The 14,405-nt window shown below is 45.2% G+C and overlaps 1 protein-coding gene across 1 annotated transcript; it reads left to right on the plus strand.

Moving 5' to 3' along the window:
- The first annotated feature begins 7,702 nt into the window (after positions 1-7,702).
- LOC103650330 (4-hydroxy-7-methoxy-3-oxo-3,4-dihydro-2H-1,4-benzoxazin-2-yl glucoside beta-D-glucosidase 1, chloroplastic-like) lies at positions 7,703-12,175 on the plus strand. The gene is made up of 12 exons (XM_008675926.2): positions 7,703-8,025; positions 8,122-8,191; positions 8,311-8,369; positions 8,810-8,885; positions 9,326-9,403; positions 9,495-9,582; positions 9,849-10,104; positions 10,164-10,500; positions 10,609-10,643; positions 10,848-10,950; positions 11,507-11,615; positions 11,750-12,175. The coding sequence occupies exons 1-12, from the start codon at positions 7,771-7,773 to the stop codon at positions 11,952-11,954; spliced, it is 1,671 nt and encodes a 556-aa protein (XP_008674148.1). The 5' UTR covers positions 7,703-7,770; the 3' UTR covers positions 11,955-12,175.
- The last annotated feature ends 2,230 nt before the right edge of the window (positions 12,176-14,405 follow it).

Consider the following 14,405-nt stretch of genomic DNA (forward strand, 5'->3'; position numbering starts at 1 on the left):
TACATATTTTTAAATAATTTTAATTTAACAATATATTAAAAAATTATCTATTAATACTGTAATTATACACCATAAGCATTAATATTATTTACATGTATTTAGTCAAAAGTTAAAAGCTTGATTTTTTGAAAAGCAAGAATGATATATTTGTGGGATTGTGAGAGTACATTTGCGAACACCGACCACTACCTGAATGTTGGCTCACTGCAATATTTCATATTTGGTGGGCTTGATGTAGTGCGCATTTGTTGTTGCGTAATGCATAGCGCAAGTAAACATGCATCAAGCTGGGTTCATCCCTAGTGCATAGCGCGTTGTATTGGAAAAGTCATATCTTGCAACTACAGAATAGAGACAGTGGACCAGAGCTAGACCAGTGACATTTATAGTTTTATTTGTATTTAATAAACTGATATATAACTATTTTTGCTTTTAAGAAGAGAGAAAGGAACTAAGTTTTAGGGAGATAAATGATAGAAAGTAATTTCTGATACAATTGCAATACCTCAGCGTACATGTATATAGGCATTGTGGACATGCCCACTTGCCATATTACAATCCCTTTCCATATTACAATCCAACACTTCCCCGCAGTCTAAACTGGGAGGACCGCGAACATTAAGACTGGACCTAAACTCCGTGAATACGTATGTCGGCAAACCTTTCGTGAAGATGTCGGCGTACTGAGACGTAGTGGGAACGTGCAGGACGCGGACTTCACCTAGGGCGACTCGCTCTCTGACGAAGTGGAGGTCGATCTCAATATGCTTGGTTCGCTGATGTTGAACCGGGTTGGTGGAGAGATAAACGGCGCTGACATTATCACAATAAACCACTGTAGCACGACGAAGTGGACAACGAAGCTCAAGGAGGAGCTGACGCAGCCAGCTAGCTTCGGCGACTCCATTCGCGACTGCTCGATATTCCGCCTCTGCACTGGACCGGGACACTGTGGGCTGTCTCTTGGAGGACCAGGAGATGAGATTGTCCCCAAGGAACACCGCATAACCTGAGGTGGATTTGCGAGTGTCGGGACATCCCGCCCAATCTGCATCGGTGTAGACAGTGAGATCAGCTGGAGAGGTCCGGTGAAGGTGCAACCCGAGATCCAAAGTACCCTGAAGATACCGAAGAATGCGCTTGAGTGCACTTAAATGAGGTTCTCGGGGATCATGCATGTACAAGCAGACTTGCTGAACTGCATAGGCTATATCTGGCCTGGTGAAGGTGAGGTATTGAAGAGCCCCAGCAAGACTGCGGTACTGGCTGGGATCGGAGACAGAAGCACCATCAGCAGGGAGTTTCGAGTGAGTATCCACAGGAGTGCTGCTTGCCTTGCAGTTATTCATATCAGCTCGCTCCAGTATCTCCAGCATATACTGGCGCTGAGAGAGAAAAAGACTATCACCGCGGCGCTGGACACTGACACCCAGAAAGTGGTGGAGAGGCCCCATGTCTGTCATAGAAAATTCCCGGCGGAGAGCTGCGATAATCCGGTGAAGAAAACTCGGAGATGAAGCAGTAAGAACAATATCATCAACATATAGCAGGAGAAAAGCCACATCAGCACCTCTGTAGTAGATGAACAGCGACGTGTCGGACTTGGCCTCAACAAACCCAAGAGAGGTGATGTGAGAGGCAAAGCGATTGTGCCAGGCGCGAGGAGCTTGCTTCAAACCATAGAGTGACTTGTTCAGACGGCAGACATGATTTGGCTTGGCGGAGTCAACAAACCCAGTAGGCTGGACGCAGTAGACTGTCTCATTCAGGTTGCCATGGAGAAAGGCATTCTTCACATCCAGTTGGTGAATTGGCCATGAGCGAGACAGAGCCAGGGTGAGAACAACCCGGATGGTGTCTGGTTTCACAACTGGACTGAAAGTTTCGTCGTAGTCAATGCCCGGGCGTTGTGTAAACCCGCGAAGGACCCAGCGAGCTTTGTAGCGGTCAAGAGAGCCATCAGACTTGAACTTGTGACGAAAAACACACTTGCCGGTAACTAGGTTGATGCCAGGAGGGCGAGGCACCAAGGTCCAGGTGTCATTGGCCTGCAGAGCGTCGAACTCGGCCTGCATAGCCTGACGCCAGGCCGGGTCCGAGAGAGCTGTGCGAACGGATGACGGTAGCGGAGAGGTGGCCGTGACCATCGTGCTGAGGTTGAGACGGTCCACGGGTTGTCGGAGGCCGTCCTTGCCACGAGTGCGCATGCTGTGCACATTGGTGACGGGGACGATCATCGTTGGAGCAGTGGCGACGGTGCGGCCGGTGGTCCGTCCGGTGTCACTAGCAACAACCTGGGACGCGGAGTCCGCAGGGGCAGCGACACCAGCCGGATTGGTGGAGGGACCGCCCTGGTCGGGCTGACCGCCGTGGCTGAGCTGGCCGAGACCAGCGGTGCCCAGGTCACTGCAGCCGCCCAGACCACGGCCGGGTTGGCTGCCATGGCCGCGTCCACCTTGGCTGCTGGACGAGGCAGTAGAGTGAGGGCCGCCGGCTGTCCCAGGTGCGGCATCCATGCCTCCAGGGAGATGCGTACCTGCATTCACAACTCTTGGCCAAATAGGCGAAGAGGAATCATCAGTATCGTCCAAGAACGCTAGTGTGTTGGAATTCTGGGGGGAGGTGGACATCTCGGTGAAGGGAAACAGCGTCTCGTCGAACACAACATGACGAGAGACGATGATCCGGTTAGAGTGGAGGTCGAGACATCGATATCCCTTATGGTCCGAGGAATACCCGAGGAAAACACACAGGGATGAGCGAGGTGATAGCTTGTGTGGAGCTACAGAGGATTGGTTGGGATAGCAGGCGCAACCAAAGACACGAAGGTGAGTGTAAGATGGCTGAGTGCCGTGGAGAGCGAAAAAGGGGGTATGGCCGTCTAGGGTTTTAGTGGGATGACGATTGAGGAGGTAGGTGGCGGTGTGGAGAGAGTCAGCCCAATAAACCGGAGGAAGACTAGCCTGAAACAGAAGGGACCGTACAATGTTGTTGATTGTGCGAAGAATGCGTTCTGCACGTCCGTTCTGTTGGGAGGTGTATGGGCACGACATCCGAAGAATGACCCCATGAGTGAGGAAGAACGTGCGGGCCGAGGAGTGATCGAACTCGCGGCCATTGTCGCACTGAACTGCCTTGATGGAAGAGTCAAACTGCGTGCGGACATGAGAGAAAAAGTTAGAAATGACACTGAAAGTTTCGGACTTAAGACGTAAAGGAAAAGTCCAGGTGTAGTGAGTGCAGTCATCGAGAATGACTAAATAATATTTATAGCCAGACACACTAACCACTGGAGATGTCCAAAGATCACAATGTATTAGGTCGAAAGGATTAACAGCACGAGAGTTGGAGACACTAAATGGTAGGCGCACATGGCGACCTAGCTAACAAGCATGACAAATGTGATCATCAATGTGTTTATTACATGAAATGGCATTGGAACTAATAAGTTTAGATAAAGCCGCATGTCCGAGGTGACCGAGACGACGATGCCAAAGTGAAGAAGACGTCGTGGTGGTGGCGAGGGCAGTGGTGCTGTTGGATGGTATGGGAAAGAACGGGTAGAGGTCACCCGTGCTATTGCACCTGGCGATCACGCTCCGTGTCTGAAGGTCCTTCACAGAAAGACCAAATGGGTCAAATTCAATGGAACAATTATTATCAGTAGTGAAACGACGTACAGAGATTAAATTCTTAATAATGCTAGGTGACACTAGAACATTAGAGAGAACAAGAGGACGTCGTTCTGTAGGGAAAGAATGTGACCCAATAGATGTAACGGGAAGCGAAGCTCCGTTACCCACAATGATAGATGAAGGACTGGATGACGATGGAGGGTGAAGGCTAGAAAGGATACCAGCGTTGTTGACCATATGAGCACCGGCGCCGGAGTCAGCATACCATTCGCCCGACGGAGGAGGTGTCAACGTCATGGCGTTGAAGTTGCTGACAAGGGCGGACGGATCCCAGGACGGGCCCTGCATTGGCGTCCAGGGCTGCTGCTGCAGCTGCTGTGGTGGTGGTGGTCCTCCATAGCTGAAACCAGGAGGAGGCCCAAGAGAGTACGGCTACTGCACGTACTGCTGCTGGGCGGCGAAGGCAGCCGGCGGGGGACGGAACGACGTCCCAGAGGCGTTCGGTGGGCACGGCCAGAACTGAACGTGGCCTGCCCACGGATTGTAGTACTGCGCCTGGGGTTGCGGGACCGAGTGCTGCTGATTGCGTCCGCGACCGCCGCGGCGACGGTTGGTTCGCTGGTGGCCGTGGCCGGCCTGGCCGCCCTGGCCGTAGCTGCTCTGGCCGGGCTGCCGTCCTTGGCCGTGTCCGCCCTGGCCATCTTGCCCGTGGCGTCCGGTTGGGGGACGAGGGGCAGCGACGAGGGCAGTCGACGTGGAGGGGGCCGGAGGATCAGAGGCCCCGGCGGCCTCGCTGGCGGCGATGTCGTCGATGTCGATTTCCTCGAGCAGGAGAAGCGTGCGAGCCTCCTCGAAGGTGGGGAAGGGCTGCCGCATCTTGAGGTTGGAGACCATGGGCCTGAACTTGCCATTGAGGCCGCGGAGGAGGGTAAGGACCAGTGTATGATCGCCGATCGGATCGCCGTAGTCGCCGAGGGTCGCCGCCATCGTCTCAAGACGACGGCAGTAGTCGGTGACAGAAGATGAGCCCTGTTTCGCCGTGCGAAATTCCGCCGAGAGCAGCAGGGCGCGTGATTCGTGCTGGCCGAGAAACTCGTTCTCGAGGTATGTCCAGGCGCCGCGAGCATTGGGCTTGCGGTTCATCGTCGACTGCTGAAGATCGGCATGGATCGTGCCGTAGATCCAAGTGAGCACGATGCAGTTCATCTGCACCCACGCTGGACGATCGGTGTTGACGACGTCGGAGAGGACATGATCCGTGAGGGCATATTTGCCCAAGACGGTCAGGAACAGAGCGTGCCACCGGTTGTAGTTGTCCGCGGCGCGATCCAAAACCAGGGGCACGAGGACCTTGATGTTGAGGACGGCGATGGCGGCGGCGTGGACGGTGGCGTACCTGGCTTCGTACGCGTCGAGCGCAGCCGCGCGTTCGCGCTCCTCGCGTGCCGCGCGCTCGGCATCGGATTCGGCCATGGCGGATGGACGAGCGCCTGCAGCTGTGGCGGCGGCGCGGGAACGGCGGCCCGCGACCTGGATCGCGCGGCGCGTGGGAGGATGCGGCCGCGGAAGCTGCGGCCCGCGAGAGGAGGCGGCGTGGAAGAGAAAGGGGAGGCGTCGCGCAGATGCGCGCGGTCGCGGGGAAGGAAGGAGGCCAGCCGAGGGCGAGCACCTGGCGGCGGCGGCGCAGCGCTCCGAGGGGGAGGCGCGCGGCGTGATTAGCGGAAGCGAGAGGAACAGGAACCTTCTCGTGATACCATGATAGAAAGTAATTTCTGATACAATTGCAATACCTCAGCGTACATGTATATAGGCATTGTGGACATGCCCACTTGCCATATTACAATCCCTTTCCATATTACAATCCAACAATAAAACTCTCTCGTGTCACGATTACGAAGTATGTATGAGTCAGGGAATTAAATGTCTATAAAACTATAGAATAAAGTGTTATAGTAAAGATAACTATTTCATCCGTAGTTCATTTCATTCTACATAATTTGGCAATTTCAAAATAACAATATAAAACATTTAGTTGAGACTGATTTGACTAGCTTTTGGGTTGCATTGATGACTCAATGTCATCTTTTAATCTTATTGTGATTGCCAACTAGGCCGAATATATGGAAATTTCATGTTTGATACTGATACACCACACGACTCTATATACTACTTTGTCCTAAAATAGTATTCGTTTTAGATCTTGATTTTTATATCTATATTCATGTAAATGATGATATATATATATATATATATATATATATATATATATATATATATATATATATATATATATATATAACACATATATTATATGAATTCATTAATTATCCAAAACAAATTTTAACTACGTCTTATAAAATGGAACGGTGGGAGTACATCACATAGACTCACGCTGCTAGGATCAACATGAGGCACAAGAGACAACTATCCTTTTTTTGCAATTTAACTGAAAGCTAAGAAGTTGGTCGTGTTTATTGGGCTTGCATCTTATCTGCACCATCTGTTTCAATCATAATCGTTTTCTTGTTCTTATACATAACTTATACTCCCTCCGTTCTAGTTAAAAAGTGAATTATTGGACGTCATATATTTAGAAATGGAGGTAGTACCTGTTTTGTCTTCTCTTATCTCTCTCCTCTATCTTGGTATATAAAGCTTATCTATGACCTTTTAGGGTTCTTTGAAATACAGAAATTTCACAGTAATGATGTATAGTAATTTTAGTTCAAAAACACATAGAAATCGGGAAATTTTCATTTGTTCCAAAAGATGTCTTATTTATAATTGCTCTTAGCGGCAGGGATTATTTATAGCCTCGTGCAGTCGGTGGTCTTGGGAAATGAAATCCTATCCTTATCTACCAATGGGACCAGTAGTTAAAATAGTTAAGTGTCTAAGGGCAGTTCTAATAGCTAGCATCGTATTATGTAATGCCTCGTACACCATGCACTTTATTTATATATTCTCGCTCCGATTAAGATAGTGAAATTATATTTGTCTCATACTCCACGTGATCTTAGCCTTTCACTTCCCATGAGGTCAAAGGTTTTGAGCCCCTCTATTTTTATTCTAAGCTAGGTGAATCGTTTATAAGAAAATGATGATTACTGTATACCTTTGGTTCACATATTTGTAATGTAATAGATAACTGATAAAATTAAATTATATTTGTTTGAGTCCAACCATAATCAGATACCACGCAATAAAAATTGATATCGGCCTATTCAAACTTTACCGTTATTATTCGAGTGTGAATCATTATCGTTGTCATTTATGTTACATTTGATGAACCAAATAACACTAAAATGATTTTTTAAAAAAAATATCGGTTTGTTTTGTTTATCTATAAAATAAGTTTTTGATGAAATTAAAACACGGCGATAACTTTTTAAATCACTGGAGAAGCGCCTAGCCATAATTTGTAGAGATGATTTTTTATGACATCCAGTGCAAATCCAAAAATCGATTTCTAAATATGAACCATGATCATTGGATCCTCTCCTAGCCGTATTTATTTCTACACATGATTGGACTATTTTTCAAGGCAATTGTTTTTTTTATGCCATTAGGTTGAAATGGGCTCTTTTAAAACGTGGGAATCTCGTGTAGAAATATCCTCATTTTTCTTAGAACAAGCGCAGAAACATGAAAAAAAAATTGCCTCGTGTTCCAGATGGATCGATCTATATATATAGTATCTCTAAATTAGCGCTAAATATGGTTTTTAGCAGTGATAGTAGTACGTCCTGTAACTATAATACTATCACTGCACCTGTTATTGGCCGCCATGGAACATGAGTAACCTGCCACGTACGAAACCCAGCGGATTCTCTTCTCGACGGGACTGTAACTTCTGCTGCCACGTGCAGCGGGCCCACCTGTCTGTGTCAGATGTTGAAATTGATTCCCAATCCTATCTACTAACTCCGAACTACCGTTGAGCTAGCTAAAAAACAACTCATTATCAGTACATATGACACGAAGGATCACATGATAACCCAACAAACTACAGTATTATATTTGGCAACCCTAGCTAAGCTCGTCTATAAATAGAGGCATCTGCTCCACCAAGTCTACTCACCAGCTCAAAGCTGCTTTAGCTAGCTAGCAAGAGAGAGAGAGAGAGAGAAAAAATATGGCTCCACTCGTCGCTACTGCCACGATGAACCACGCTGTGGCCCATCTGCTAGGACCCAATCATGAGAGTTTCTCACGGCACCATCTTTCTTCCTCGCTGCAGCAAAACAGTAAGCGAAGGTGTAATCTTAGCTTCAGGCCACGAGCTGCTGAGAGTCAGAATGGAAGCCAAACGCTGAGCCCCTCGGAAGTCCCTAAAAGAGACTGGTTCCCCTCTGACTTCATCTTTGGTGCCGCCACTTCAGCGTACCAAGTATGGTGTTTCGAATGTTTACGTCGCCGTCTTTTGATATTTGAAAGAGATGATGATGTTGGACAAAATTTGCTATGCATGTACGTATCTGTGTAGATTGAAGGTGGATGGAACGAGGATGGAAAGAAGCCAAGCACATGGGATCACTTCTGCCACACTTTCCCAGGTAACTCCTCTCCAGCAGCGCCCCCGGCCCCCTTTTTTTATTGGGTTTATGATAAGCAATGAGATGCACTTACCACTCAAAAACCATCATATGTGATTCATGTGCTCCTTTTTCAATAGATTGGATAGCGGATCACAGCAATGGGGATGTTGCAGCAGATTCGTACCACATGTACAAGGTAAGCACTGTGATACCACCATCAATAACTAGCTATATATATCCCCAAACGAATTGGGATCGCGGATGTAAATGCGTGCAGTATATGTCATCATTGATAATATTCAAATAAATATTTATGCGGACATGAACTGTTTCCTAGCTTGCGCAGGAAATGTTTTTTTAATCCTGCTTATGGTATGCTAAATTTTGGGATCTCCGTTGGGAAAAAAAATGGAAGTGATTCTTTTATTTTTACTTGGAATAAGTTGAAATTTTACGTAAAATGCTGACAATTTTTTTTTGCAGCTAGCTAACTCTGTTAAACATGTAAATATAAATATGACTATGAAATAATATATTTTGTACCTTGCAGATTTTTTTTGGCAAAAAATGTTTATGTACATGTACTTCTAACTAAGTATGTCTGCTAATATATATTATCGTCATTATGACTGGTAGGAGGATGTCAGATTACTGAAGGAAATAGGGATGGACTCCTATAGGTTCTCCATCTCTTGGTCCAGAATACTGCCGAGTAAGTACAGATTAAAATAACCAAATATCTTTTCTGGGGTCAAATTGTTGTGCCATCAAGTTGTCATATAATTAAACTAACAAAAGATATAAAAATTCTAAAAAAATTGGTAGTTGTACTACATTATATACTCTAATAATATATCAAACTATAAATTCTAAATCTTTATATATCAAAATAATATAAGATATAGAAATATTCTACCACGAAGAATTAAAAATAATAATAGAATTTTATATCTCTTAACATAGAATGAACTAGAATTAAAACTAGATATACTGGTAGAGTATATAATGAAGTACAACTAAAAATTTAAATCTTCATGACTTTTGGTAGTCTGGTTGCACGACAGTTTGACTCTTTTTTGTACTATGCATACATCCAATCAGAGTTGTTGGATTGTTATGATGCTAATTTCAGTGTATGCTTACGACTTTCAGATGGCACACTCGAAGGAGGTATTAATCCATATGGCATCAAGTACTACAAAAATCTCATCAACTTGTTGGTAGAGAACGGTATAAACCCAATTTTCAACCTAATTTGCTTAAGATCATAATCCAATATGAAAAAGTTTTCATAAATCATTTTTTGCTCTTTGCAACTCAGGCATAGAGCCATTTGTGACAATTTTCCACTGGGACACGCCTCAAGCACTGGTAGACAAGTATGGTGGCTTTTTAGATGAGAGGATTGTGTAAGTATTATATACACTTGAAATAATATGCTCCCATCTATCATTAACTTGCTTTCACTCCTTCCTTAAACAAAATAATACCGACGAGAAGATGATGATTCTAAAGTTTTGTCAAAAATTATGGTTATAATAAACTATGGACTAAAATATTTTTATATACATTTTGGACAAAATAAATGTTTATGGTTTAACTTCATGTTGTTTCACAACTAAGTATTAGAGAAACATGCATTAATTGTCATTCATTCGGCTTTGTATTTTTTCAGAAAAGATTACACAGACTTCGCTAAGGTGTGCTTTGAGAACTTCGGTGATAAAGTAAACAATTGGTTGACCTTTAATGAGCCCCAAACGTTTTCTTCTTTTTCATACGGAACCGGGCTATGCGCCCCAGGGCGGTGCACCCCAGGACAAAAATGTGCTAACCCAATTGGAAACTCGCTCACTGAGCCATACACTGTTGGCCATAACCTTCTCCGAGCCCACGCTGAGGCTGTTGATCTTTACAACAAGTATTACAAGGTAGCTATATTGTGATATTATTATACACACACTCCAATATACTGATAAATAAATTGCAGGGTGAGAATGGACGCATAGGGCTTGCATTTGACGTAATGGGTCGTGTCCCATACGAAAAGTCGGCGTTTACGGATCAACAGGCCGAACAAAGGTCCTGGGACATTAACCTAGGATGGTTCTTGGAGCCGGTTGTTCGTGGTGACTATCCCTTCTCCATGAGATCATTGGCAAGGGAACGACTACCCTTCTTCACTGACAAAGAGCAAGAGAAGCTAGTGGGTTCCTATGACATGTTGGGGTTAAACTATTATACCTCAAGGTTCTCTAAAAACATCGATATCTCACCAAACTACTCGCCAGTGCTCAACACTGACGACGCATATGCCAGTCAAGAAAGTAAGAAACAATAGTAGAGGACTAATAACCTTACTGTTGCATTGTTCCATTCAAAAATTGACATTCTCATACTAATCGTATGTGCATTTTTATTCTTTTGTCAACCAGCGAATGGGCCTGACGGGAATCCCATTGGTCCTTGGGTACGCATCTTACTAAACACTATTATTTTTTACAATATTTTATGCTGAATGTGATAATGTAAAAAAATCCGTCAAAAAATAGTCATAGAATGCTCAAGGTTAAACTTTTACACGTATAAATAAAAGAGGAAGCTCGTTAGGCATGCAAACGTTTTGTGAATATTAGTAATTAGTGAATAATATATTATTTACTTCAATTTGCAGATGGGGAATTCGTGGATCTACCTATATCCTGAAGGCCTAAAGGATCTGCTTATGATCATGAAGAACAAATACGGAAACCCACCCATCTACATCACTGAGAACGGTAGGCAGTATGTGGTGTGTATATATATATTGTTGTAATTTAAGTCATAGGTTAATTATACTAAATTGATAGCTGACTACAAACAATTGTATCTTTTTATTCTTCTCATAGGCCTTTTATTGGAAATAAAGGTTTTTTTTAAATTTTATTTAAACTGCCAAAACGTTGAAAGGTAACTAATTAAACATTTCATGACCACAAAGAACGGATCACTGCACACATGGTTGCAAGAACAGCTCCGTGTCCCTGTTTGAAAGATGAGCTTATTAATTCTATGTACACACGCACACAAGTGGCTAACTTTGGCATTGTGCTCCTATGTATACACGTTAGCTAGCAGCTAGGCTAGATGAATAATTATCACAAAGATCGGATCCAGTGATGTACATGCATATCGATCTGGTCTATACTGAAAATGAAATCAGTTTGCATGCATCGAGGGCTGAGCTTGTCACATGGTATGGGCATCTAATCGACCAGGACCATGTGCAGAAATGAAATCATGCTAATAAGTTATTCTTTAGAACAGCTGGCTGATTTTGTTTGTTTTTTACAGGGATGGGTGACGTTGACCATGGCGATCTACCCATGGAAGTTGCCTTGGATGACCACAAAAGAGTACATTACCTCCAGCGCCACATCGCAACTCTTAAGGAGTCAAGAGAGTATGAATCTTACCTCTAGCTAGTTAGTTCATTTTTTCACTTTCCTACATAGAAACTTGCCCATTGATTACTAATCGTTTTGTTTCACATGTACATCACTTATATATATATATGGTGCATCCGTCCATGTGCAGCTTGGGAGCGAATGTGCAGGGCTACTTCGCTTGGTCTCTATTGGACAACTTCGAATGGTTCTCCGGCTACACGGAACGTTACGGCATCGTCTATGTTGACCGCAACGATGGCTGCAAACGCTACATGAAGCGGTCAGCCAAGTGGTTCAAAGAGTTCAATGCTGCGAAGAAAGCGGCTGCCAAGAAGATTCTTACGCCAGCTTAGAAATCGTTGGGCCTGATGTATGGTATGGTGCCACGCATGAAAGACCGGGCACGTTTTTCTTTGCACTATCTGAGGAGGCAGCATCTGTTCTCTCCAGCACCGTGGATTGTTCCCGCCAGTTCAGTATTTCCTTATTATGCAATAAATGAAGTGATCGATTTCCCCTTTTCAGTATCATGTAATGTTGAATTATTATAGAATATATCTTTTTTTTTGTCAAACATTGGGAACAAAAGCTGCTAACTCTACCATCACCGGACGATGTGACGTGATACATATATATGTGCTTCGACATATCATCATGTGCGGTATATTCCCTACTCAACTGTTGACAGTAACATAGGCCCACGTCCTCAACAGACAATCCAATTGCTTGCCCAAGTGCTCCAGTATTTCATCTCGTCGAAATGTGTGTTGCAGAGAATGCAATAGTTGCCCCCGATACTAATGATCACCAAGTGATATAACAAGTGTTTTTGTATATCACTGTTGAGCACCACGACCCGACGGTCCACACCGCGTACGGTCCATCTATAGGCGCAGACCATCTGCGAAAAAATCAGATTAGGCGATTAAAACTACTATCTCCACACGTATTTATTCCTCTAATCTCGCGGGAGCCGTTGGAGAATGCCTAGGAATGAGTCTAGATCTTCCCCTTATATATTTGAAGGGGTACGACCGATTGAACAACCAACAATCGATCGTACAATCAATTTACCTTCAGTTCTTTACCTTTTGCCCTAGGAGTAGACAGTAACATAGATCTCTTCCTCTTATCTTCACCTCTCTATGGCTCTACGTCATTTAGTGGAGTCTTGGGTGGTCTGTCGATCCCAAGACAATCTCTAGGATCTCTCCTCCCCGATGGGGTCCCTCCTAAGAGCGAGATCTAGGTGCTCTTGGCGAACACCGTCCCCTCTGCGCACGCGCGGACCGTCTGACCACCACGCAAATCGTCCAGCTCATCGGGCAGAAACCCTAGCCTCTGTGCCAGGTTGCAGACTGTCCAGCCTATGGCCACGGACCGTTCGCGCCTCCACGGAGAGCACCACCGTCGGTACTCATCGCATTGATTGGCGCCTAGGTCGGCGCCAACACACTTTTTGTAGACTCCGCTGGGGACATCGTGTGAAGATCTATCAAATCGACCATCAATGGATGGTTCAAAAGATAGCTCTGACATCTATCCCAGCAACATCATTGAGCCGACTTGGAAAACTCTGCCGGTTGAAGAACAATAGGAGTTTGAGGAGCATAAGGAGCAACTGATCATGGAAGCACAGGTGAAGTTCCTGGCCAACTTCAAAGTGGACAGGAATAACAAGGTCGTACGATAGTGGGCAACTGATCTGGCTTCGCACCGACCTGCTACGGCTATACCCCCAATGTAAGCGAGACAAACAAAATATGATCTCTTAGAGCTTACATATATGAGCAGTGAGACCAAATGCAACAAATTATAGGAGGTATGCAAAATGATTATAAGAGGCTAGTGGATGTATTTGATAAATCTACTATCAAGAATTTTCCGTCGCATGAGGTTGAATTTGGCATGGCCAATCACAACTCCTTTACGGGATGACGATAGACACATATCCTATACAACCGCTGCATCCTACGCAAATCGGGGGTAAACCCGCCGATCTGCGTAGGGCCGAACCGTCCACGTGTGAAGGTGTTTGGACTAGCGGTCCTAACCAACTAGTGAAATGATACCGCGTGCCTAGAATCTAGATGGTGTGCGAGTTGACATAAGCAATTTATCATAGTTCGGGCAATGCGAGGCCCTACTTCCACTAGAGGGGGGATGAAGCTTGTATTACTCGCATTGAGGTGCTTGAAATAGGGATTACAAGCCAAGCGGGAGAGGGGAAGTCCCCAAGTCCCTAGAACATATTGAGGCAAGTGCCAATACCGAAAGTCAGGACAAAACTACAAAGTGTTTCGCCTACCCCCTTGGAGGAGTCATGACTGCCCTATTTATACACCTAGGGGATGCATGTTGTTGAGTCGCGTGCCGTCGCGCTTCTAGGGAAGATGTCTTGGCGTCCTGTGGGTGACACGACCTTGCACTACATTGTTGACTTGAGCCTGCTGTTTTCCTACTGACAGCCGAGGCCGAGGGGTTGGCCACATGGAGAAAATTGGAATTCTGCCATTATGAAACTTAGGATTCGCTCGAATGCCATTATGAGAACACGCTTCGTTAATACGCCATTCTCAAACACTAGCTTACAGACAAAATGCCATTTAGGGGGTTATTTGACAAAATGCCAATTGATCGAACATTTTTACCCCTAAACCAAAACTGTACGCCAGAATGGCATTTTGTCTGGATCGTATCTCCTCTCTGCATCCTCCTTTTCTTATCCTGTCTCTCGCTCGTATCTCCTCCTCTCTGGACGAACCAGCAGCACACGGTGCCCCACGATGAACTCCACCACGGCG

This window comes from Zea mays, chromosome 3 (assembly GCF_902167145.1).
Source record: "Zea mays cultivar B73 chromosome 3, Zm-B73-REFERENCE-NAM-5.0, whole genome shotgun sequence".
NCBI lineage: Eukaryota > Viridiplantae > Streptophyta > Magnoliopsida > Poales > Poaceae > Zea > Zea mays.